Source organism: Aedes albopictus, chromosome 2, assembly GCF_035046485.1.
Source record: "Aedes albopictus strain Foshan chromosome 2, AalbF5, whole genome shotgun sequence".
Classification (NCBI taxonomy): Eukaryota; Metazoa; Arthropoda; class Insecta; order Diptera; family Culicidae; genus Aedes; species Aedes albopictus.
Window position 1 is genome coordinate 233,283,824 of NC_085137.1, and position 27,273 is coordinate 233,311,096.

The 27,273-nt window shown below is 43.8% G+C and overlaps 1 protein-coding gene across 3 annotated transcripts in view; it reads left to right on the forward strand.

The window, feature by feature from the left end:
* LOC109401076 (uncharacterized) overlaps positions 1-27,273 on the forward strand; it is a 632,275-nt gene that overhangs the window by 195,769 nt on the left and 409,233 nt on the right. For all 3 annotated transcript variants that reach the window (XM_062851342.1, XM_062851340.1, XM_062851341.1), the window contains exon 2: positions 4,468-7,308. In XM_062851342.1, the coding sequence (XP_062707326.1) occupies positions 4,828-7,308 (2,481 nt within the window). In that variant the 5' untranslated portion in view covers positions 4,468-4,827. The remainder of the gene's footprint in view (positions 1-4,467; positions 7,309-27,273) is intronic.

A 27,273-nucleotide genomic window follows, 5' to 3' on the forward strand; every position in this document is an offset into this window, starting at 1 on the left:
GCATGGTCATGCTGAATACCCGTGCGTTTACCGCCTCGGCTATATGGGCCCTACGTTATACAGATACATGTGCTAAATTTTACATGAGCTTAAAAAGAAGCAGAAATAGGTCTTGTTTTGTCAAGGAATTACTGCAAGCCGAATAAAAATCTTATTTAACGCATGATAAGTGTTTCAATTTATCATTGTTTATATCGATACGCAAGATTGAACATTGTCTACTTTTTCAACTGAAGAAGCATTTGTACAGTAATGCGTACTGCAATATTTTAGATCAACTATCATTACTATTATAAAGCAACAATTCAGCATGCATGCTTGTTTGCGGTTTGCGATTGCTAGCTGGGGTGTTGTCTAGCAAAGTTTTTTGATCACCCTGAATATATGAAACCCTTTAACAACTCCCAAGGGCAATTATTAGTGCGATCATAGTTAAAAATGCTCGAGAAATCTCAGCAAGAGTTTCTGAAGAAATGATAGTAGGAATTTCTGAATAAACTCGATCAGGAACTGGTATTCCAAGAAAAACTTCAAAAGGAATCTTTAGAGAAATCTATGGAGGAATATTTTGGATTCGACTGTTTGCAGCAAGAGTTTCTTGTGGTAAACCTAGAGGAGTTCTTGGGTAAACTTCAAGAGGAATTCTTGAAGGAAGCCTTGGGAAAATCTGTAGACGAACCACATGAAAAATTTCTGAAGAAGTCCCATCAGTAATTCTTTATATTTTGGCAGATATTCAGGGTTGTTATGTTGTATAACTCAACATGATTTTGGTGTATTTAAAGCAATATGAAACATCATTGAAAAATTGGTATTTTGGTCACCTTTCAGGTCTTTCCCAGCTAATACAAAGTCTTATATGATGTTGAATAGGATGCTAAAGTGGAGGCCATATGCGTACATGCTGCCATTTAGTCTCGTGTAAAGTGTGCGTATATCGCCTCCACTTTTGCATCCTATTCAACATCATATGCGATTGTGTGTTGACTGGGTTTGTTTCTTTTACATTGAGTCGCAACAATTCTCATATTTTAGATTTTTCCCCAGTCATGTCATCATTGTGAAAAAAGTTTAACGGACTAGAAAACACTCTAAAATATTTTAATTCAAAGTCACACGGAAATTAAAATTTCTCTTGGAAATATTTTCAAAAATATATTGCAACAATAATCATAAAACCGCAAAATGTTTTGTCCTGAAAAATCGATATCTTAAATAGGCTTCCATAAAAAATACAAAAATGTAAGAAATGTTCAGAAATAAAAATTATTAAAATGAAAACCCGAAATGATCAAAATTGCGAACAAAAAAAAAATTCGCCATCTAAAACATGTTTAATGGATTTCAGAAGTTGAAAATATTTAGGTAAAAATAAAAAAAATGAGTTTTAAATGGTTATTTATAGGTATGCACTTTTAATGTTTGCACCTAATGTTATGCCTTGCATAAAAAGGGGATTATAACATAAGGCTGAATTTCAAAAGGCTGAATGTACAAAAGGCTGAATACGAAAGGCTGAAATCAAGAAAGTGTAACATAAGGCTAATATTACAAAAGGCTGAAAATTGAAAAGGCTGAAAAAACGAAAATGCATATATAAGTTGTAAAACTTCTTTCTTTCTTGGAGTAACGCCCGAACTGAGATAGAGCCTGCTTCTCAGCTTTGGCTTATGGTGTAGCAGGTACTAAGATACTCAATGCTATATGGAGTCAAGAACACTTTCATAATGAAAAGTTTTTGTTTCGAACGCGAATCGTACGCGTAACCCTCAGAATGGGCCCTAGTTCCGAAACTGAGCTTATAGAGAAAAGGCATACCAAGGAACATAAAATGGAATTTATGATATTTATATCGTTAATTTATCCTTCTTTAAACATGAGCCATTCTTTCGAGTCATGTTGTTTTGGAGATTGTTGTCATAAAGGCTACTAAAACAATATCATCAGAGATTTTCCTTTTTTGAAATATGTATGTGCTATTTATTTGAAAAATACTGTCTTAATAATGTAGGAGTTCAATAATCCATAGCATTATGGCCAGTCGTAAAACGTTCCGATTCCAAAATTGGCTTAGCTTGGCCAACCATGAACTACCCAACAAACATTTTTGCTTTACAAGAGTGGAACAAAACACTCTTAAGCAAACTATAGCTTAAGAAACTGTTATTCAGCTAGTTTTGTTTCTTGGGTAGAGACGGTAGGACGGTCAATCGTCAAGCTCAAACAAAACAAGTGCGAGTGCCACGACTGGGTAATCAACCAACAAGAAAATTTTCAAATAGATCGTAAAATCAATTAAGGTATGTGATTATTCCCAATTGGAGTGATTTGTTTGTCTAAGTTGTTAGTGTTGAGGTCAGCCTTTAGGCTTGTGCGTTAGAAAAGTAATCGAATCACTATTTCAGCTTTATGTTATTTCAGCCTTTTGATGAATTCAGCCTTTCGTGTTTCAGCCTTTTGTTATTTTAGCCTTTCGTAATTCAGCCTTTTGTACATAACCCTCATAACCAGTCGTAAAACTTTCTGATTCAGAACATAGAAACTGAAACATGTTCCTCCAAAACGGCCAACCATGAACTAAGGGACGGTAAATCGTCAAACTGAAGTAAAACCAATGCGAGTGCCACGGCTGGGCAATCGACCAACAAGCAAATTTTGTAATGGATCGTAAAATCAATGAATGCATGTAATTATTCCCAATTGGAGTGATACGTCTGTTTCTCTGAGTTGTTAGTAATAAGGTTAATCTTTAAGCTGGTGCGTTTGAAAACTAGTAGAACCACTATTTCAGCCTTATGTTATTTCAGCCTTTTGATGCATACAGCCTTGTGTAATTTCAGCCTTTTGTGTTTCAGGCTTTTGTTATTTCAGCCTTTCGTAATTTATCCTTTTGTACGTAACCCATAAAAAGAGGGAGAGCTATTCAGAACTCTCAAAGGGTCTCAAGATGCTTTCAGAGGGCCTTTCAAGCGGAGGTTGGGGCGCCTTAGGGGCGTTTCAAGAGGATCTCAGGAGGGTTCCTGGGGCCTCAGGGGCGCTTCAAGGGGTCCCAGGGGGCTCTAGGGGAGTTTTAGTGGGTCTTAGGTGCGTTGCAGGGGATTTCAGGGATTCCAGCACGAAGTCACAGGGGCGTTTCAAGGGGGTTCTATCGAATGGGGTATCAAAAGGTCTCAGATGCGCTTATGGGGATCTCATAAACATCTGAAGGGTTTCAAGGGAACTGCCGGGGGTCTCAGGGGCGTTAGGCAGACGTTTTCGGGAGTTTCGGAGCGTCTCAGGTGCGTTACATGGGGTCTGAGGGGATTTCCGAGACACAGGATGTTTCAGACCATGGTTAACGGTACTTAGGGGTGATACACAAATTATGTCACGCAAAAATCGACCTTTTTCAACCCCCCCTCCACCCTATGTCACACTTTTTGTATGGGACCTCAATATTTTTGTAAGGGTCGTCACGTTCTGCAACCCCCCCCCCTCCCCCCTAAAAGCATGACATAATTTGTGTACGACCCCTTAATAAAGTGCGATTGATGTGAGAGGTATTAACTACTTCTATCGGCGCTGCAGTCTTGGGGAATCAAAACGACTGTTTCACGGAAACAGTATGTTTCAAAGGATCCTCAGCGGGTTTCGAAAGCATTACGCTTTAAATGCCCCTGAATCCCTTTGGATTTAAGGGTATTCCCGAAATCCCCCTGAAACCACCCTGACCTGAAACGCTTAGAACCACCCTTGAAACATCAATAATCCTATTGTAACGCTTCTGAAAGTATCATAATTAATTTGAAAAAGTCTCGAAACTACTTGGAACGCTTTTAATGGACCATCTTTAATAAACCATCTAAAATGCACCTGAAACCTCCTTGAAATGTCCCTGAGATGCTATCAAACGCTTTTAGGATCGCCCTTGAAACGTTCCTGAAACCCCCTCAAGCTCTCTGAAATGCCTTGAAACTCCCATGAAACCCCGTCTAGCAACATTTAAAGGCACCTGAGACCCCCTGAATTGCCTTTTTAAACCCTTGAAATGTCCATCATAACACGTCAATATCTGATGCCGCGAAAAATGACTGATTTGAACTCCAGAATACAGTTTTATGCAGGTTCCTTCGGCGGATATTATGTTCGGTGGACACATCTGGTAGTTCTAAAACGATCCAAAACTGTATACCTTTATAAAGGTATGTGTATGTTTTAATGGAAATAGAGTGATTTCAATTACGAATCATAAAGGAAAATACGCTTTATAACAAATGAATTTTACAAATTTATCAAATTGGTCTTTTATTGTATCGTTAACTTTGGTAATACGAAGGAAGGCATTATTCGAACCACAATTTTGGACAGGTAACTTTCTCATTTTAAGATTGTTAATCGCTTTCAAATAACTTTAATGAATCTTATTATTCTTTTCGATTGTTGAATTAAATCTTCTAACGTTCCCATTTCTCAACCGCAAATTTTCAGATCCCCGAACGCCCCATCACCCGGACAAGCACGTGTCCCGAACAAGCAACGGCGCTTCTGTCCCAGCTGAGACCCAGTTCGCATCGCAGAGCAGTTTATCTTTCATCCGTGAACATCGTTAGTGATAAACAGAAGAAAACCGAGTGGAAAGCCCCGGGAAAACATTCCGAAGAAAACAAATTAATTTCGTGGGAATTTGTGCGCGAAAGGGAAAACCAAACTAGGTTCCGCTGAAAGCGGTGGTCGTCGGTGGCTGGTTGTTGTTTGATGAAAATTCGGTTGGGAAATTATTCAAGTGTTTGAGTGAGTGTACCGGCGAAGAACGAAGAAGATCTCTAAGACGACAGCGAGAGGAGCAAAATGGCGCGCTTGAAGAGTTGTTACGTTTGGTTGTTGTTTCTAGTGATTTGCTCGGTGGTGTTGGGTGTTTACTCAGATATGTCCGCCACGGCAACGGCGATAACGACGACGACGTCGACGGCGGAAACCGTGGTTGGCAGCACCAGTGAGGCTGATGCAGAGATAAGTGGTGACGAGGGTGCAACGAAGATGGAACCGGAGGTGTCGGAAATACCGTCTTCCACAGCGCCCGGTGAGTCGTCAAGTGTCGTTGTCACGAGTGGCCCCACGCAGATGCTGGAAGGATTGACGACTGGTACAGCGATGGAGGTGAGCACTGGTGCATCAGGGAAGGGGGATATTGAGTTGGAAAGTGAGACTCCGGTTATAAGTTTCGGAATTCGGTCGTTCACGGTTGAAGTGGGCACTGGGACTGAACGGTCCAGCGATGAGCCAGTCCTTATGAATGCAACCCAACCGGAAAATGCAACTCAGCAGAGCGATGAAAGTGCCATCACCACCACCGAAGTGAATATCCCTAGCGAGTCATTGGGTGACGAGGCAACTACAGCCACTATCGTGGAGACAGTTTCGACTATTGGAACCAGTGAAGCCACTCATGTGGAAAGCACGCCTGGAAAGAGCTTTAATCAGGAACTGACAAGTGACGCTGAACAAACTGTGGTTACCGTTAATACAAAGCTTACCAAAGAGAAACCCATCAATATGGATGAATCGGACGAAGAGCAGCATCTTTCTAATGAAATTCGAGTCGAGAAGAAGAATGGTCTGTATAGAATCAAAATAGCGGAAATCACAACAGATGAATTCGATAATGGATTGCACGAAAGCGACAATGAGAATATGCTGATGCCAGCTGATATCATGGCTGCTCCCAAGTCCATTTATCCCAGTAAGATTAATATTGATGATTTTTATCCTTCGAAGCTGGAAGACTTTAAACCCCTGTCTAGCGGTGGAAATTCCGTTCAAAGAGAGGAGGCAACGCAGGAGAAAGTGCTGCGAGAAAAAGCAATTTTGCGAAACGAGGATAATGAGAAACTTTTCGAATCAACGATCATGAAACCGTCGGAAGTTTTGCCAATAATTGACAGCAAAACTGACAGCTCCGACGAGGACCGGAATGAGGGCGACAAAAAAGGACAAGATAATAATGGTGATATTTCCACGACCAAGATTGAGATAGAACTAATCGATGATACCTCGGAAACTTCCACCAGCGACGAAGGAAAACCCTCCATTGACAACATCACGGAGAAATTGGAGGAAAACGACGAAGTAATTAGCAGAATCGAGGAGAATTTCAAAGGTTACAAAACTTTCGAGCCACCAGAGGAAGAATTTCACGAGGAATCTACACCAAAGAAGAAGGACGATGAAGTTATTACCATTGCCATTTCCTCGGTGACGTTTTCATCGTCGCAGCAATTATCCACACAAATGCCACCTACTCTTACGCCAATAGCCGGAACAACCACTCTATCCGCACAGGAGGAAGTCCCAATCCCTGTCAGCGGCAGTGACATTGTCAAAGCCAATTACGGCAATTTGTTCATTCCGAGGCGAGTGAAGAAAAACGATCCCACCACATCCAAGCTGAACGCGTTCAACTCTGCTCCTCTGAAGAAGATTGATTTTGCCAATACAAAATTCAACACCGACAACAGCGGCTCGGCCCACGATCCCAAAGATGCCAGCAAAAAGGATAAACCGGAATTTTCCACAACCAAGTTCTACAACAGCAAAGAGCTCTACAGCGAGCTACACCACCAGATGATGAATGATAGCGACCATCGTCATCCCAACCGCAATTCGCCGGTCGTACCGAAGAAAACCACTGCCATTGTTTCGGAAAGGGACATCCTAACCGCCAAAACCCTCTCCAAACCGGCCCAAGTTCAATCAACGGTAACCGCCAAAAAGCTACCGCCGAAATCTGTCACCCCAACGAATGTGCCGCTTCCGCCTCCCCGCCAGGATTCCAACATCAAAAAGCAACTCCTGCAGACAAACTTTATCCCGCGTGAGGACTCCCCCAACCCACAGTCCAGCACCACGAAACCACACGCCATCGCCGTCGAAAGCACATCTATCAACCGTCCGCTCCACCCTCAGGACCAGCAGAAGAAGATAAAAAGCCTCGGCGCCGCAGCCTCGGCCATCATCGCTGCCACCACCAAACTCACCAAGGACAACAGCAAAGCCGCCGCATCCGCTCGCAACACACCTGCTGCTGCTGCTGTCACGACTAGCAACAGCACCACGGTCACAAACCTTCGCAAACCGCAACCCGCGTCACCGCCCAAATCCGCCGGACCACCGTCCGTAAGTGGCGAAAATCTAATCGCAAGGCCGGCCATCACACCGCTCTCTCGGTTGCAGGAGAAAATTAATACACTGGATTGCGACATCCAGGCCGTCTCACCTGACTCGTCCATCTGGCGGGGCAACGAAACGCACGATCTCAATCTACCCATTACGGTGAGTACCTAGCCTAACATCCATTCAGCGGCGAGGTGGGAAGGGAACTCGTAAAATTTACATGAGCGAACACCCCTCTTTGATGACAGTGGGAGCTTTCTTTGGGAAGAAGGTGATCCGCGGTGGTGTGGGAAATGGGTCCACAATTATCAAAGGCATTTCGGTTGCGAATGCTAGCGACATCTGCAGTAGTGCTTATGACATGGTATAACGAGAAAGTTTTATTAAGGATGAAGGTGAGAATTATGATAGCGTGTTTATTATGATAGCACTTCATCACTCGCGAATGGAACAAATCGTCAGATGCATTTGATTTTTGGTATGTTCAGTTAAATATTTCATAGCTATGTAACATATGTACTACTTACATACAGTGCTCATTTATAAATGTCATTTCGACATGTCTAGATTCAATTACCGCTGTTCGGGGTGACATTGGGCCTAGAGAGTAACATTGGTCCATTGATCCCACGGATTCAATATAAGTCAGAGAATCCACGGTAGCTGCAAGGTATCTTAGAATATGCATTCCCGTTGTTTTCTAAACGTGCGGAATAGTGGCCGAACATCACCCCGCTTTGGCCCAATGACATCCGCACGACGGTACATTTCAGAAGCAGAACCTGAAAATATGGTACCTATATGGAAAACTTGTGCGGCTAGATCTGCTCTAGGTACATATAAGAAAGTCACGAAAAATCCGCTCTAAATTTATTATTTAAGGTCAATGTCATCGACTATCTTCGAAGAATGCCAATTGACATTGCAGCAACTCCACTTCAACCTCGGGAACCGCGCCCAAGTGCTACATCATTTTTCAACTGGTCAGTCCACCTTGTCCACTGTAGTTGATCTCTTATGAACGAAATATTTGCAGGGTTGTGACCCGGCATTTTTACGACATGCTTTACCCTTCATGCTTTGGCGACCTTATGAATACAGAGTTTGCCGTAGAGTGCAGCGAACTCCAACTAAATGCTGCTCATCCTTCGCCTTCTCTGAACATTTAGAGTCCTTAGGTCCTCCTCAACTGCAAAAGCGACTTTACCCGAAACCGACACCCCCTTCCTGGTTCTCTGCTGAATATTATGTCATCTTGTCAACTTCTTCGGCATACAAGCTATGTGCCCAGCCCACCGCAGCATGCCGTTTCAATGTGTCCATGTCTTTATATGCCTGGTAAATACTATTCGTAATTCATGCGACGCCGTCAGATGCCATCCGCTAGTTAACCGCTGAGTATTTTTCGCAGCCTTTTACGTTCCAGAGGTTCCAAAGGCTCTTCGATCAACGTATACGACTCGTGGCCGTATAAAACGACTGGAAGAATAAAAGTCTTGTACAACGCGAGTTTTGACCTCGTATGCAGCCTTCTCACCTCGCAGGTAACATCAATTTCATACGTCACCAGCCAAGGTAAAAAAATCGTACACAAAATCATACTTCTCACCACCTAGCACCACTACTACGGCCAAACCGATGTCGACCGCCAGCAATCATGTACATAAAAGTTTTTATACGCGGTTTGCACGGTGTTCACTTAAAAGAAACCGCGTCATTTGAAAAAACGCGTGAAAAAGTCAAGTCACGGTAAACGTGATAAAAAAAACAGAGCTTTTAGAGGGTTCTAGGATGTTCCTGCGGATTGGGTGGTTGAGGGGCGTTTCAATGGGTTACAGAGGCGTAACATAAACGTTTTCGGGGGTTTCGAAGCGTTTCAGGTGCTTTTCATGGGGTCCGAAGAGGTTCTATGGGGATTTCGGAGACATTTCAAGAAGCTTCAGAGGATTTTCGGCGGATTTCAAAGACGTTAATAGACGTTCTTCATCTTCTTATTCTTTCTGGCTCGACGTTCCAACTAAACCTTGGCCTATCACTCTTCAACTTAGTTTCCTTTGAGCACTTCCGCAGTTATTAACTGAAGGACTTTCTTTGCCTGCCATTGCATGAATTTGTATATTGTGAGGCAACCATAATGATACTCTATGCCCATGAAGTCGAGAAAATTTCCCCGACCGGAACGGGAATCGAACCCGCCGTCTAAACCTTACCTCTAGGCTAATTGGAGGCCTATTAGCCTATTTAAATAGACGTTACATAGGCGTTTTCAGGGGCTTGAAAGGGTTTTGAGGTGCGTTACATGTGTCCGAGGGAGTTTCAGGGGGATTTTGACGGTATTTAGTTGACATTCTGTAGGTTTCAGAGACATCACAGAGGCGTTACATGGGTGTTTTGGGAGTCTCGGAGAGTTTCAGATGTGTTACATAAAGCCCGGGGAGTTTTATGGGGATTTCGGAGACATTTCAAGAAGCTTAAAAGACGTTTTCGGGGGTCCCGTAGGTTCCTCTAACAAGTCTCTGACACCACCCTGAAACATCCTGTAAACTCTTGAAACGTTCCGAAACTTCCCTAAAAACTCACCTGAAACATCAAAGATTCCCCTGATACCCCTGAATCGCATATTAAGTTTTCTGGAATATCCTGTAATTGCTTGGAGCGCCCTGAAACGCCCCTACAAGTCTACCAGAAACATCCTGGAACTCCCTGAAAGCCCCTGAAGCTCCAGGAAACGCACATCCCTGATACGGCCTTTAACCCCTTGAAACGCATTAAAACGCTCCTTAAAGACCATCTGAAACATCATGGAATCCTCTGGAATCCCCTGGAGTCCTGTAGAACCCGCTAAAACACCTCTGAAAAATACCTGAAACTTCTTATAACCCCTTGAAACTCCCCTAAAAGTTCCCATGAAACACCCTTGAACCCCCGGAAACCAATAACCATTTTTCAAATCTATAACGTTTCTTATTCAGCAGCTGGATGCGAGAGCAGACGCTGTTTGAGCCGCATCTCTTTCGCGGTGTGGACGATGGTTGGTTCTCTCAGCAGCTGATACAGTTCGTGGTTTATTCGCCTTCTTCAAGTCCCGCCTTCCATCTGTATTCCGTCGTAGATGGTACGCAACACCTTCCGTTCGAAAACTGCAAGGGCGCGTTGGTCCTCTGCACGTAGAGTTCATGCTTCGTATCCATAGAGGATTATCGATCTAATCATCGTTTTGTAGATAGTTAACTTTATGTGACGGCAAACTTTGTTCGATCTTAGAGTTCTGCGGAGTCCAAAGTTAGTTCGATTTCCTGCCACAATTCGTCTCTGAATTTCTCTGCTAATATTGTTGTCGACGGTCACCAGTGAGCCCAAGTACACGAATTCTTCAACCGCCTCGATTTGTTTTCGGGTTGCTTTTCCAGTCTAACAGTTAATCAAGACAAGGAAAAGTAACTTTAAAAAGTAGGACATTTCAGCGCAAAGCTTCTTGCAACATACGAAGGACGGTGAAAGCCGAGTCCAGTGGCCGAAACGTCGGATATGAACAAGTAGTACTTGTATTGATTAACTGTTAGACTGGAAAAGCCACCCGAAAACAGTTGATCCTACAGTCGATCCAAATTCCACCGTCGATAAAAATTCGGAGGGACGAGCGCGGTGATTCCTCTCTGTATCCCTTTGTTATCATGTACTTTGTCTTCGACACATTAATGACTAATCCGATTCGCCAGGCCTCACTCTTTAGTCAGATGTCCGTTTCCGCAATCATCTCAAATTTGAGAGCTATAATATCAATTTCATCGGTGAAACCAAGCAGCTGAACGGACATCGTGAAAATCGTTCCATTCGTGTTTATCCCCGCTCTCCTTATTACACCCTCCAAAGCAATGTTGAACAGCAAGCGCGAAAGATCATCACCTTGCCGTAACCCTCTGCGAGATTCGAAGGGACTCGAGAGTGACCCTGATACTCGAACTACGCACATCACTCGATCAATCGTCACCTTGATCAATAGTATTAGTTTATCCGGTAATCCGCATTCGTGCACAATCTTCCAAAACTGGTCTCGATCGATTGTATGATCATACGCCGATTTGAAATCGATGAACAAGTGATGTGTGGGCACGTTGTATTCGCGGCATTTCTGCAACACCTGGCGGATGGCAAACATCTGGTCCGTTGTAGGGCGTTCACCTATAAATCCAGCCTGATATTGCCCCATGAACTCTCTTGCAATCGGTGATAGACGGCGGCATAAAATTTGAGAGAGTATCTTGTAGGCAGCGGTCAGTAGTGTGAACGCGCGATAGTTCCCGCAATTAAACTTGTCGCCCTTTTTCTAGATGGGACACACGATACCTTCCATCCATTCCTCCGGTAACACTTCCTCCTCCCAAATCTTGGTAATGACCCAGTGTAGTGCTCTCACCAGTGTTTCTCCACCGTATTTTAGAAGCTCGCTTGGTAGTTGATCTGCTCCAGCGGCTTTGTTGTTGTTCAACCGGCCAACCTCCTCCACAATCTCTTGGAGGTCAGGGGCCGGAAGTCTTTCGTCCTGTGCACATACTCCTAGATCTGTTACCACGCCACCTACGGTACTTGCAACGTCGTCATTGAGGTGCTTAATGCTGCCGCCACCTCTCGCTCGCTCGTGAGAATATTCCCGTGATTATCTCGACACATGTCGGCTTGTGGCACGAAGCCTCTGCGCGAGGTGTTCAGCTTCTCGTAGAACTTCCGTGTGTTCCTAGCGCGGTACAGCTTTTTCATCGCTTCGTGATCTCGTTCTTCCTGCTGGCGCTTCTTCCTCCGAAAGACTGAGTTCTGCTTGTTTCGCACCTGTCTATAACGTGCTCATTCGCTCTTGTACGGTGTTGCAACATCCTCGCCCATGCTGCATTCTGCTCGTTTTTCAACTGTTGACATTCGCCGTCGTACCAGTCGTTTCTGTGATTCGGATTCGCAAAGGCTATTGCTGCAGGCGAGGTACTACCTATGGTGGATCGGATGTCCCTCCAGCCATCTTCAAGTGTAGCTGCGCCAAGCTGCTTATCCGTTGGTAGGGTGATTGCTAACTGCTGCGTAATCTTGAGCCACTTCTACGTTACGCAGTTGCTCGATATTGAGCCACGGTGTTCGACTTCGACGCGTGGCAATAACGTCGAAAGTTTTGAGCGCATGCATACAGCGACTAAGTAGTGATCCGAATCTATATTCGCACTGCGGTATGTGCGAACATACCGGTCTGTACATTTCCTCCCTTCCTACCTGCGCGTTCATGTCGCCGAACACAATTTTCCCGTCACGCGGCGAGCAACCATCGTATGTTTGCTCTAACTGCGCGCAGAACGCTTCTTTCTCGTCATCAGGTCTCCCTTCGTGTGGGCAGTGGACGTTGATGATGCTGCAGTTGAAGAAACGGCCCTTAACTCTTAACATGCACATCCTTGCGTTGATCGGCTGCCACCCGATCACACGTTTTCGCATCTTGCCCAACAATATAAATCCTGTTCCCCAGTTCATTGGTGGTGCCACAGCTTTGGTAGAAGGTAGCCGCTCGATGCCCGCTTTTCCACATTTTCTGTCCAGTCCAACAAAGTTCCTGCAACGCCACGATGTCGAAGTTGCGGGGATGTAGTTCGTCGTAGATTATCTTGTCACATCCTGCGAAACCTAGTGACTTGCAATTCCATGTTCCAAGTTTCCAATTGTAGTCCTTATTTCGTCGCGTGGATCTTTGCCGCTTGTATCGAGTCGTATTTTCTCCTATGTTATTCGCAATGGGGATTTTTACGGGTGGCTTATTGGGCCTACGCCAACACTCCTGTCTCGCCGGAGGGCCATCGTGCCAGTTCGGTTTAACGTCCCAACCAACACTAGGACGACCACGCTGATGGGGCTACCACCTTGGATCTAGCTGGGCGTGGTGCAGCGTTTCTTACTCAGCCGCTGGATGCCAGAACAGACGCTGTTTGAGCCGCACCTCCTTGGTGAACAAACGTTCGAATCGTACCTCCTCAATCTAGCTGAAGTCAGAAGGACAACAGTGCCCAGGCTGCACTACCAGCTAAGCACACAACTCTTAGCTGGCGGTCTTTGTCATCGCTTGACCCGTGGAAGCATGAGGTAGGAACTTGTGAGGAACAGAGCTATGTTGAACGCTCTTTTTATCGATTCATGGTTTTGCAACCCAACTCCTACAAAGCTAGTGCCGCTTGATTACTTTTACTTCCCTCGCACCGAAATATTGTCAAACAGCTATTCAACAGCAACTAGGTATTGCATAATTTATTCACCCAACAAGCTGCTCCAATCACGCCCAACTCATCCAATTTCAGTACAGAAACGAATTCCGCTTGTCTAATTTGTCGAAATGATTTGCATAAACATTTCGCGTGAAACGATCATTACATATTTGAACATCTAACGGTTACCACCGCACAGCCCTCTGCCATTCAACAGCTTTTGTCGATTTGGTTGGGTGACGAGGGGCTTTTCGTCCCGTTAGCGAAAACCACCACCCACCTGTGTGTATGAGTGCTGCTGGTGGCTGGTCATTAGAGAGAGCTTTTCAGTTGAAGCCATTTATTGGTAGCAGTCATACACTTTCCCATTCATTGAACATACCTACATTTCCCCCCAGTCAGTCACGGAGGATGACGGTACACAAATCCTAATTAGTAGGTAATAAAATTAATGCACCCTATTAGAGCCATAACCGATGGTTGCCAACAATACTTCCTAATGCCATTATTGGGCGGATGAGTTGTGTAGAACGTTGGTTTCCTGTGCAATATTTGTTCAGGTATTTGTTTTTTTTTTATTTTGCCAATGCAATAGGTAACGAAGCAACCTAAGCTTCTAGGATAACTGAGTACATAGAACACATTTTCTGTACAAATTTATGTAGCTCTAGCTGTATCTGGAGCTAAAGGCCCATAAATCCACGGCAGTAAAAGCGTGGGTATCCAGCATGACCATGTAGGGGTGACGAGTTCGATTCCCGATCGGTACGGAAACATTTCGTTAAGAAAATTTAGTTGACTTCCTTGGGCACAGTATCTTCGTGCCTGCCACGCGTTATACACATGTAAAATGGTCATTGACAGAGGAAGCTCTCAGTTAAAATCTGTGGAAGTGCTCTTAGAGCACTAATCTGAGAAGCAAGCTTTGTTCTAGCGGGTACGTTACGCCTAAAGCACGGTAAAGGCTGGGTATGCTGCGCAATTCAGATCCCATTGTGATCCACTAGCCTCTGCCCAGCAACTCCTATCCCTACCTCCACGCGGTACCGGCCGGAAACTATGAGCAACCTTAGGGAAGATCGGGTAACCAACCCCGGTGGGACCTTTGGTCGTAGGCTGACAGGGAAGGGGGGGTTTGCTTCGGCAAACCTGAGCGTCTGTTCTCCAGGAGGAGCGGCTCACAACAGCGTCTGATCCCCATGTTAGGGGCGGCTGATCTACGTCCGAGTGCCAGGGAAGGACTCTAAGCTCAACTGTGCACTATGGTCCTCCGGAAAGTAGGGGGTTGGTGTCAGGCCCTACGAGCCAGCCGTAAAAAACCATTGTAACAGAAAATCAGCAACAGAATAATACGAACCGAGACCAACGGCAACGACCCCAGCGAACAAAAAGGACTTGCGATTGTAAACTCGGTACGTGGAACTGCCGATCTCTCAACTTCATTGGGAGCACCCGCATACTCGCCGATCTACTGAAGGACCGCGGGTTCGGCATCGTAGCGCTGCAGGAGGTGTGTTGGACAGGATCCATGGTGCGAACGTTTAGAGGTAATCATACCATCTACCAGAGCTGCGGCAACACACGCGAGCTGGGAACAGCTTTCATCGTGATGGGTGATATGCAGAGGCGCGTGATCGGTTGGTGGCCGATCGACGAAAGAATGTGCAAGTTGAGGATCAAGGGCCGATTCTTCAACTTCAGCATAATAAACGTGCACAGCCCACACTCCGGAAGTACTGATGATGACAAGGACGCATTTTACGCGCAGCTCGAACGCGAGTACGACCGCTGCCCAAGCCACGACGTCAAGATCATCATAGGTGATTTGAACGCTCAGGTAGGCCAGGAGGAGGAATTCAGACCGACGATTGGTAAGTTCAGCGCCCACCAGCAGACGAACGAAAACGGCCTACGACTCATTCGCCGCCTCCAAAAATATGGCCATACGTAGCACCTTTTTCCAACACAGCCTCCCTTATCGTTACACCTGGAGATCACCACAGCAGACGGAATCTCAAATCGACCACGTTCTGATTGACGGACGGCACTTCTCCGACATTATCGACGTCAGGACCTATCGTGGCGCCAACATCGACTCCGACCACTATCTGGTGATGGTCAAACTGCGCCCAAAACTCTCCGTCATCAACAATGTACGGTACCGGCGACCGCCACGGTACAACCTAGAGCGACTGAAGCAACCGGATGTCGCCTCAGCATACGCGCAGAATCTGGAAGCCGCGCTGCCAGACGAGGGCGAGCTCGATGAGGCCCCTCTAGAGGACTGCTGGAGTACAGTGAAAGCAGCCATCAACGACGCAGCCGAGAGCACCATCGGGTACGTGGAACGGAATCGACGAAACGAATGGTTCGACGAAGAGTGCAGAACGGTTTTGGAGGAGAAGAACGCAGCGAGGGCGGTAATGCTGCAGCAAGGGACTCGACAGAACGTGGAACGTTACAAACAGAAGCGGAAACAGCAGACCCGCCTCTTTCGGGAGAAAAAGCGCCGCCTGGAAGCAGCGGAGTGTGAAGAAATGGAACTGCTGTGCCGTTCCCAAGAAACACGGAAGTTCTATCAGAAGCTCAACGCACCCCGCAACGGCTTCGTGCCGCGAGCCGAAATATGCAGGGATAAAGACGGAGGGCTCTTGACGAACGGACGTGAGGTGATCGAAAGGTGGAAGCAGCACTTCGATCAGCACCTGAACGGCGTGGAGAACGTAGGCACGGGAGCCCACGGCAACGGAAGGAACGACGACGCCAGTGCAGCGGAGGACGGAAATGAACCAACTCCCACGCTGAGGGAAGTTGAGGATGCCATTCAACAGCTCAAAACCAATAAAGCAGCTGGTAAGGATGGTATCGCAGCTGAACTCATCAAGATGGGCCCAGAAAAGTTGGCCACCTGTCTGCATCGGCTGATAGTCAGGATCTGGGAAACCGAACAGCTACTGGAGGAGTGGAAGGAAGGGGTAATCTGCCCCATTCACAAGAAAGGCGACCATTTGGAATGTGAGAACTTCAGGGCGATCACTATTTTGAATGCTGCCTACAAAGTGCTATCCCAGATCATCTTCCGTCGTCTGTCACCTAAAACAAATGAGTTCGTGGGAAGTTATCAAGCCGGCTTCATCGACGGCCAGTCGACAACGGACCAGATCTTTACCGTACGGCAAATCCTCCAGAAATGCCGTGAATACCAGGTCCCAACGCACCACCTGTTCATCGACTTCAAAGCGGCATACGATAGTATCGACCGCGCAGAGCTATGGAGAATCATGGACGAAAACGGCTTTCCTGGGAAGCTGACTAGACTGATTAAAGCAACGATGGACGGTGTGCAAAACTGCGTAAGGGTTTCGGGTGAACTATCCAGTTCATTCGTATCTCGCCGGGGACTGCGACAAGGTGACGGACTCTCATGTCTACTCTTCAACATCACGCTGGAAGGTGTGATGCGACGAGCCGGGCTCAACAGCCGGGGAACGATTTTCACAAAATCCGGTCAATTTGTGTGCTTTGCGGACGACATGGACATTATCGCTAGAACATTTGGAACGGTGGCAGAACTGTACACCCGCCTGAAACGCGAAGCAGCAAAGGTCGGACTGGTGGTGAATGCCTCAAAAACAAAGTACATGCTGGTAGGCGGAACCGAACACGACCGGATCCGTCTGGGTAGTAATGTTACGATAGACGGGGATACTTTCGAGGTGGTGGAGGAATTCGTCTACCTCGGATCCTTACTGACGGCTGACAACAACGTGAGCCGTGAAATTCGGAGGCGCATCATCAGCGGAAGTCGGGCCTACTACGGGCTCCAGAAGAAACTGCGGTCGAAAAAGATTCACCCCCGCACCAAATGCACCATGTACAAAACGTTAATAAGACCGGTAATCCTCTACGGGCACGAGACATGGACCATGCTCGAGGAGGACCTACCGAGAGTTTTCGAGTGACGCGTGCTTAGAACGATCTTCGGCGGTGTGCAGGAGAACGGTGTGTGGCGGAGAAGGATGAACCACGAGCTCGCTGCACTTTACGGCGAACCCAGCATCCAGAAGGTGGCCAAAGCCGGAAGGATACGGTGGGCAGGGCATGTTGCAAGAATGCCGGACAACAACCCTGCAAAGCTGGTGTTTGCAACGGATCCGGTTGGCACAAGAAGGCGTGGAGCGCAGAGAGCACGATGGGCGGACCAGGTGGAGCGTGACTTGGCGAGCATTGGGCGTGACCGAGGATGGAGAGCGGCAGCCACAAACCGAGTATTGTGGCGTACTATTGTTGATTATGTCTTGTCTTAATGATGTGGAACAAATAAATGTATGTAATGTATGTATGTTACGCCTAAAAGAAGAAGATCCCAAATTTATCATATGCAGTGCATCTGTATTTTTTCCCTCTAAGTTTTTCTTTCCTGATTCTTTTTGCGCTAGTTCCTCCTGGAATATTTATGGTATTCAAAGAAATAGTTTGTCTCACGATTTTTACAGAAAATGCATTCAGAGTTTCTGTACATGCTTTTTACGATTGTACCTTAGAAACCCACCCGGGATTTCTGCAGGAGTTCTTCTAGGAATTTCTTTCAAAGTGTTTTCGATGATTTTTCTTTAAGCTTCTGGCGGTATGATTCCAGCTGTTCCTCCTCAGCATTACCTCCTAGGATTGCTCCTGCATGTTCTCATGGATAATCTAAGAATTTCTACAGTTCCTCCCGAGAAACGACTGAACTTTATCTTGGAATACAGGAGAACCTTGTGAGATTTCTCCCAGAGGTGCTTCTGTGATTTTACCAGAGTTTATTTTGTAGATTTAAATAATTATTTTTGAGTTACTTCCAAGTTTTCCACGGGGTTGCTGTGATTTGTCTTAGGAATTTTACAGGATTGTTCAGCGATAGCTACCCCTAGAATTTATGCGGGATATTCTAAGAGTTTGTCTCGAGGTTTCTACGGGAGTTGCTTTCAGGTTCTGTTGAAGTTTCTCTCATTTTTTTAGAAGTTCACTGATGATTTACGCAGGAGTTCCTCCTAGAATTCCTTCCTAATGGTTTCCCTTGATTTTTCTTGGGAATTCTCCATGGATTACTTCCGGAGAGTTTCAAGAATTATCTAGCAGAGTTGCTATGGATTTCTATTCCCAGGATACCTTTCAACAGTGCTGATAATGCTTTTTCGACATACTCGATTCAATCACCTGCAGCTCATTTCGGAACCTGAAACTGAAAATATGGTATATGAAATAGTTGTGCGGCTTGACCAGTTCCATGAGAAAGTCACAGAAAACCTGCTTTATCTCCAATATTTAAGGTTGATTTTATCGACATCTAGCTACAAAAGCTTTTCATGTACCATATTTTCAGATTAAGCTTCTGAAATGAGCTATAAAGGATGAGTCGATAATTATTGTGCCATTTTCAAACAACTTTTTTCCTACTTCACCAAACTCAACCAAACTTTGCACAGTTTCTCCTTATCTATAGTCTATTGTTTATATATAATGAATTGAGCAGTTATCAGTGAGAATCCGGTCGATATAGAATAAATTTAGTTACCAGTTCTAAAAAAGATTTTGTACAATCACATGGTGGTTGAATCTAGATATGTTGAAATGACATTTCCAGCACTACCTTTCAGAGTCTCGACAGCGATTATTCCAGCAGTATTTTCTTAAATTTCCCCTAGATATTTGTGCACTTTAGATTTGTTGCGAGCAAGCGGATGCTACCGGAATGCAATCTGACTTCACACTTTGACGTTACTGGACGAGTGACCACGACGCGGGTGGCTGATATTCACCATGCCTACTAGATCACTTGGGGCCCATACAGCCGAGGCGGTAAACGCACGGGTATTCAGCATGACCATGCTGAGGGTGACGGGTTCGATTCCCGGTCGGTCCAGGATCTTTTCGTAAAGGAAATTTCCTTGACTTCCTTGGGCATAGAGTATCTTCGTGCCTGCCACACGATATACACATGCAAAATGGTCATTGGCAGAGGAAGCTCTCAGTTAATAACTGTGGAAGTGCTCATAGAACACTAAGCTGAGAAGCAGGCTTTGTCCCAGGAGGACGTTACGCCAAGAGAAGAAGAAGAAGACTAGATCACTTGATGTGCGGTGCGTCTTTTTCCACGGTTCAATATGCCAACTGTCACACAATATTATCACAGATTCTCCTAGAATTTCTATATAAGCTCCTCCAGAGAGATCTACTAAACTTTATCCTGCAGTCCTTCCTTAATATTCTCTCAGGTTTTCTCCCGGAGATGTTTCTGTGATTGATCCAGTTCCAGGAATTTCTCTAAGGGTTTCTCCAGGAGTTCTTCTAAATGTCTCTTCAAAAAATGAAATTCCTTTAGCATTTTTCTTTAGAAAGTCAGACATTTTCAAGGAACTCTTTCAGCAAATACTGTTGAATTTTTTCAGAGATATCTTCATATATTCACGGATTCGCTCAGGCATTTATCTAGCAATTCTTCAAGAAAATTCCCAATACATTCTTTTATAAGTTCCTCAAGGGTAGAGGTGTGCGCCGCCGCGCCACGCCGGCGCCGCCGCCGATTTTCGCTTCACGCCGCCGCCGCCGATTATTTTTCGGCGCGCCACCGCTTACGCCGCCGAGCTCCAATTTTCTACGCCGATCTCAAAAACGCATTGATGAGTTATATTATTTATTGATTTATTTCATTACAATATTTCAAGCAACTCATTGGAGTCATCTGTATACATAGCATTGTAAGGTCGTTTTCAGCGGTGGTCCATTGTTTTAATTCTAAAAATTTGGAACGCTAAAATAGATCAAATTACACTCAGTGCCACCGGTAGTTGTTCTGAATTCTAAACATTGTATGTCGCGTCAACGATGTTTTGAAAGTAAAAAAGTTTGTCCTTTGAATTAAATCGAGTTCACAAAGATACCAGGGGTTCCTGAAGAAAACTGATGGCTGAAGAAAAAATTGAGGGATTCTGAAGATTGAGGAAAGTGCTAGTGATTCTGAAGAAATATTTTTGTCGTGTTCATCTCCAGAAGAGATGAAATTTCTCCTGCAAATCTATTGAGGATTCTTCTAGCAGTTTCGCCAAGAATTCCGCTGAAAGTTCCTCCGGGAACTCTAGAAGGTTCTTCGGGAAATCCGAGGGTTTCCCCCGAGACATCTTCTAGGAGTTTCTCTGGGCATTGCTACAGAAGTTTCACTGAGACTTTGTACTGAGACTTGTAGTACTTCCTCCAGAAATTCCTCTTAGAGTTACTCCGGGTATTCTTTTAGAAGATCCTCCGGGAATTCCTCTAGAAGTGTTTCTTGGGATTGGGAATTCCTTTAGGAGATCGTCCGGCAATTCCTCTAGGAGCACCTCCAGGAATTCCTCCACGAGTTATTCAACGAGTTCATTCGAGAATTCCTTAACGAATTTCTACGGGAATTCCTTCAAGAGGTCATAGAAATTACAATTTCTCTTGTAATTCCTCAAGGAGTTCTTCCGAGAATATTTCTGGGAGTTCTTCCGGCAAGTTCTGTAGCAGTTCCTCCTGGAATTCTTCCAGGAATTTCTTTAAGATTTTTTCCAGAAATTATTCCAGAAGTTTCTCCGAACATTCCTCCAGAAGTTCCTCTTTGAATTTCTCTAGGATTTCCTCCAAGAATTCCTCCGGGAATTTCTCTACGAGTTCCTTCGGGGATTCCTTACCGATTTTTTTTCCGGGGATCGCACTAAGTGTTTCACCGTGACTTTCTCTAAAGTTCTTCCGGGAATTTGTCTAGGAGTACTCCCGGGAATTCGAATATCTTCGGGAACACCTTTACGAGCTTCACCAGGAAGTAGTTACCCAGGCAATTTCATAACGAGTTGCTCTATAAGTTTTTTCTAGAAGTTAAACTGGGTATGACTGAGTTCGAAAATTCCCCCGGAGGTTCCTCTTGAAGTTCTTCCGGAAATACCTCTAAAGTTCCGGGAATACATCCAGGAGTTTCCCCGAACATTCTTCTAGGAGTTCTCCCAGGAATTTCCCTAGAAGTGTCTGAGTTCATCCGGGAATTCCTGAGTTCATCCTTTCCGAAATTCTTCAGCAATTTCTCTAGGAGTTCCTCCAGAAATTCTTCCAAAGGTTTCCCGGCAATTACTTTACTAGTTGTTTTAAAAGTATTTCTGAGAGTTGCACAACGAATGCCCGGAATTTACACCGAGAATTCTTCTATGAGTTCCTCCGGTAGTTCCCCTAAGAATTCCTTTGGAAATTGCTCTAAGAGTTCGCCCGTGAATTCCACTAAGATTTCCTCCGGCAATTTCTCTAAGAGTTCTTCTAAGATTTGTTTCCGGAACTCTTCCAGTAGTTTCCTAAACGTTCCTCTAAGAGTTTATTAGGGAACTCTTTTAGATGTTCTTTTGGAAATTCATTTAGGAGTTCATCCGGAAATCCCTCTAGGTGTTCCTACAGGAATGCCTCTACGAGTTCCTCAGGTACTTCCTTTAAGAGTATAAAAGACACGGACAACGTCTTCAGCTTTCGGCTGTACAGACTGTTTTTAAACTTAACATTAGACAACGGACAACGGAGCATGCACCAGTAGAAACGGGGAAGAAACTATTCTCACGAAAAGTTTCAACGCCGGAAGCGGGAATCGAACCCTCACCCCATAGCATGGTGCGATTATAAGCTTGGTGATCCTAACCGCACGGCTACGAGGCTCCACGATTTGGAAATTCCTCTAGAAATTCCACCGGGAATTCCTCTGGAATTTCTTCCGGGAATTCCTGTAGGGGGTTCTTCTGGAAAATTTTTTGGCCAACTGATTAATGATTCACTATAAAAATTATTTCAATAAATTTTCAAAAAACATGTGAAAATAAAAAAAAAATGAAACCGTAACTATTAACATGTCATAGCATCTTCAACATGATAAATTACTAAAAAATAAACACTGATATTTATTAACGGAATTAACAAAAAAAAAATAAAAATTATGGCCACGCCGTTTCACGCCGCCGCCGCCGCCGCCGAAAATTCATTCAGCGTCACGCCGATCTCGCCGCCGCCGCCGACAGATTTCAAATCGGCGCACACCTCTACTCAAGGGTTACTCCAGAAGTTCGTCCGGGTATTCTTCCAGCAGGGATTACTTGGGATATATTCGGACCTTTCTTCAGGAACTCTTTTAGTATTTTTTCCTGTTCAGGAATATCTTTAAAGATTTTCTCAACAATTCCTGCAGGAGTTTTCGCAGAATGTATGTATTAGCATTTTCAAGAAATTTTTCAAAAAATTCTTCTATGAAAACTTGCAGAGGGTTCTCCATTTCTTCAAGGTATTCTTTCAAAAACTCCTTCGCCGGGGCCCGTGGCGTAGTGGCTACACGTTCACTTTATAAGTGGATAATCATGGGTTCGATCCCAGCCCCGGGACTTGCAATTTTTTTTGTCAGTTGCTCTTCCTCCAAGAGCAGTGGACACCTGATCCTCTTCTGAGCATATGCTCTAACAGACCCGGAAACTTCGATATCGGCTAACGGCAAATCATAACGGACCCCCAATCGGACTGGAGAAGGAACAAGAGCCACAAATCAACATCCTCGTGCTAATCATTCTACCCATGGACAGGGTAGAAAAGTGAGAGCAGCGTAACGGCAACCAGTTCGATATAGTAGAATAAGAATGAATACATTTAGGCGCTGTACAAAGTGTAAGTGCAGCCGTCAATTGGAATCGCTCACGCAGTGCCCTAGTAGACAAAAGAGCTGTACATTAGGTTAAGTGATCAAAGAATAAAAAAAGTAAATTTGAATCTATGAAAAAAAAAACTTTTTTTTTTTATTTATTTCAGTGATTTTCTAAAGAACTCCGCCAGTATTTCTATTTTGTTTCTGTAGGGTTTCTTTCAGATATTACTCCAGATAGCTATTTTGAGATAGTTGTGTATCAATCTCTCCAGAAATCGCATTTAAAATCCTTATGAAAATTAATCCAGAGGTATCTCCATGAGATCACAAAATTCTCAAAAAAGCATTGCCTGCAATATGTGCCGGCATTTTAAAAGTGATGTTTACAGAAATTTATCGAAGGATATCTTCAGCAATCTTTAGAAATTTATCAAGAAATTTTTCGTTGGAATTACTTCCAAAGCTTCTACAAAAGTTTCTCATGATTTTTTTTTCTAAGATTTAAGGAGGTATCTTTAGAAGTTGCTTCAGGTACACTCTAAGCAATTTATTCCTCCAGACATAACTTCAGAAATTGATTAAGTTATTTTTCTCTTGAAATCCTTCTGGAAAGTTTTTTTTATTTCTTATAGAAATCTTCAAAAAATGTATCACCAAGATTCTTTAGGGGATTCTTTCAAGTATTCTTCCATATTTTTTGTGCAAATTTGGCATAACTTCAGAAGAAAAAATCCTGGATGAATATCTGAAAGTCATTGGAGTGACTGAAGAGAATTGATGAAGCCGCAGGAGCAATTCTTAAAAACGTTCCTATAAGAATTTTGCAGGAATCTCCTCTTTTTGGAGAAACCCTGGGAAGAATTTTCGAAGAATTTTCTGCAGGATTTTCAAGAAGAAATTTTGGAAGACTTTCCTGGAGAAACTTCACGAGAACAGAGAAAGAAGTTCATTGAGGATTGATTTTAGGAAAATTCCTTGCGAAGTCCATTGATAAAATCCTTGGAGAAATTCTTTAAGCGTATTCCTAAAGAAGTTTTATAAGCTTCTGCAAGTATCCCTCAAAACACACTTTGTAATGGAACTCCCGTTGAAATTCATAGAAAATATTTATGAATAATTTCCTTAAAAAATTTGTGGAGATATTCACAGGGTTCATAGGAAATTTTTGAGAATTTTTTGGGGAAATACATCTCTGAATTAACCAATGCAAGAATACCTGGAAGAGTTCCTGTCTGAAAAAATCAATGCAAGAATCTCTGAAGGATTCCTGCAGGATTTTCTGGATGATTCCCTGGAGAAATTAGGGGGCACATTCCCACGGGAATTTTCCTGAGACCTTTTCGAGAAATAGGTGTATGAATTTCTGAAAGAGTCTCTAGAAGATTTTCTTCATGCTAACGCCGCTCAGCACAAAAGTGCATAATTTCCAGACTACACCAAAAATGTGTAACCCTTGCACATTCACAAAATCAGCTCCTGTGTCCGCAAAATCGTTAAATTCGCAAAAAATTTTGTACAGCAATCTAGCTAGGTTTACTAGTGACCTTGGAAAACAAAAACAATATCAACATTTCGCATCTAGACGAGTGTACGAGCTGTTTTTGAAAATGTGTAACTGCAACACATTTTTGTGTGGTCTGGAAATTATGCACTTATGAGTAGGGCTTACACATTTTAGTGCTGAGCGGTTTTACTGTGTTCAAAAGAGTTTATGAAATATGAAACACTTTGTGGACAGTATTGTTGTTACTATTATTGCAGAGTGACGAGTTTGGTGGTCTAGTGGCTACCGCTTTGGATTCATAGGCAGACGGTCCTGGGTTCATCCCCTGGCTCGTCCCTTTCTTCCTACTTTGTATCTTTCTATCTACTTTCTCTCTCACTCTCTCTCTCCTACATATGCATCTCATGTATTGTATATTCGTATGTTCGTAGCGATCGCTAGAACCAGAAACGGATGAAAAAAAGCCGTTTCCCTTCCTTCCAACTTTTTATCACAGTACAGTGTCAATCTATCATATAACGCCTACAAGTTATGCTACCAAGCAGACTGTGCCGCTTCACAGTAATCTTCACACAATCTACCGCTCTTCGCCTGGCATCCTTGCACCAATGCATGATCCATCCATGTGCCATTAGAATAACTAGCCACAGAAGTTCAATGTCGTGACTAATCCTGTGACTAACATCTAGTTTGCCACGCCCTTACAGCATCAGTATAGCGGTCCTAGAAGTGTAAATAAATTTTGTTTACCAAAATAAAAGATCCTCTACAAGATGGATACTTACAAACAGTCAATTATTGCAATGAAATTTATTAAAATATTTAAATATGAAAAGTGACTACAGCGCCATTGGAGTTCTAGTGTATTTCTATTCATGTGCCAAAAATAAACATTTCCCACCAACACACCAACATCCGCATGACCTTGTGCAGGCGCAGAGGATTTAACGGCCTGATGTGGGCAAGCGATTGCAATCATCACTTCCCTCCCCTTCCCCATTGATCTGCAACCTGACGCAGCAGGCGCCTTTGTCGCCTAAAAATACAAGACCACCAACGCTCACACACTGAAGATGTCTGTTAGTCCCAAGCAGCTATCTCATTGGTTCCTTGTGTGAGTGTAGCTGATCTGGTGATACTGGAGTAGCAACTGCGGGCGGTCAATCATGATCAAGATCAACAGAAGATCAAGATCAAGATCAAGATCAAGAATCCCCGGAACATTTTTCGAAGGTTTTTGAAAAATAATCCCTAGAAGAATTCCAAAAGAAATCCCTGTCGGAAGCTTAAAAGGAACCCATGAAAATCATCCTAATAGAATTTTAAAGGAAATTTCTCAAAAACCGCTTGGGAGTATCTCTGCAAAAACTAGAGTAGTTTCTGAATCAAACCTTGGTAGATTACAGAACCGAATTCTTGGAAATTTGTTTTGAAGGATCCATGGAGTAATTTTGAAAGAAATAATCCATAGAAGATGCCTCAAAGAATTTATTGTGAAAGATAATAAATAAATGCCTAGGAAAACTCCTAAAAGAGACCCTTAAAGAATATACTTTGGAATAATATCTGTGGAATACTTTATAAAGAAATCCTTGGTGCAATCTCTTAGAAAACGATGAATTTAAGATTCTATGAAAAAATCCGTAAATGATTTCCTGAACGGAATGCCTCTCTAGTCGAAATCCAGAGAAAGTTATTCGAAGATTTTACTGAGGAAACGTCCTACCGGGACAATCCGGCCGGAAGCACCTTCAGTAGGAAGCCAAGAAAATGCTGGGAGAAAGTTCGCTAGCAATTTTAAGAAGCATAATATTGAAATGTGATGTTCGGCAAACTTATAGTTTATTGTTTTTCCTATAATTATCATCAAGGACGCCATATTCCAACTCTTATGTATACGCTGTGAAAGCGCTAGTACGACCTAATCATACCAAACGATCGAAAAATTGGATCGTTTAGTATGAGTAGGTGGTAATAACAGTTTTGCGCCGTAAATATTAGAGTTAGAATATTGCGTCCTTGTGATAATTGTATAAAAACAATAAACTACAAGTTTGCCGAACACCACATTTCAATATTATGCTTCTAAACTAAGTTATAGACAAATGAGTCAAATGATTGCAAGGTAATCGAAAACATCCTTGCATGCAACAATTTTTGAGGTCTCATACAAAAAGTGTGACATGGGGAGAGGGGGTTTGAAAAAGGTCGGTTTTTACGTGATATAATTTGTGTATCACTCCTAGGAAGAGTTCTGAATAGATACTATTGGTAATGAAGTTCGCTCCTTTTCACTTATTTGACCCAATGCCTCCACCATACGTTTCACTTCAGTATTCTCAGATTAGACAACTAATTCAATTTTGCACTCCTCGTAAACCCATCCACTGAAGTAACAAACTCTCCAAGATCCACCATATCTTTTCCCACATAAAACCCCTTTTTTCCATAGACACAATCTTCTAGGATCAACCCAATTTCATCTCATAAATGTCGACCCAGAAAGAGAAAATGTGTTTGATTCTTCATTGGATGCTTTTCCTGAAAAGACGACGACGATGGCGACTGCGGCGGCGGTGCCAATCACACATTCAGGATCTCGGTAATAAAAGAGCCAAAAGGAAACCTAAATTAGATTTCATCGACCCGCATCCATTGGTCGCCTAGCCTCGGTGTTGTTGTTCCCTTTGCCAGGGCCTTACCTTTTATGCGGTGTCAATTGATAATAA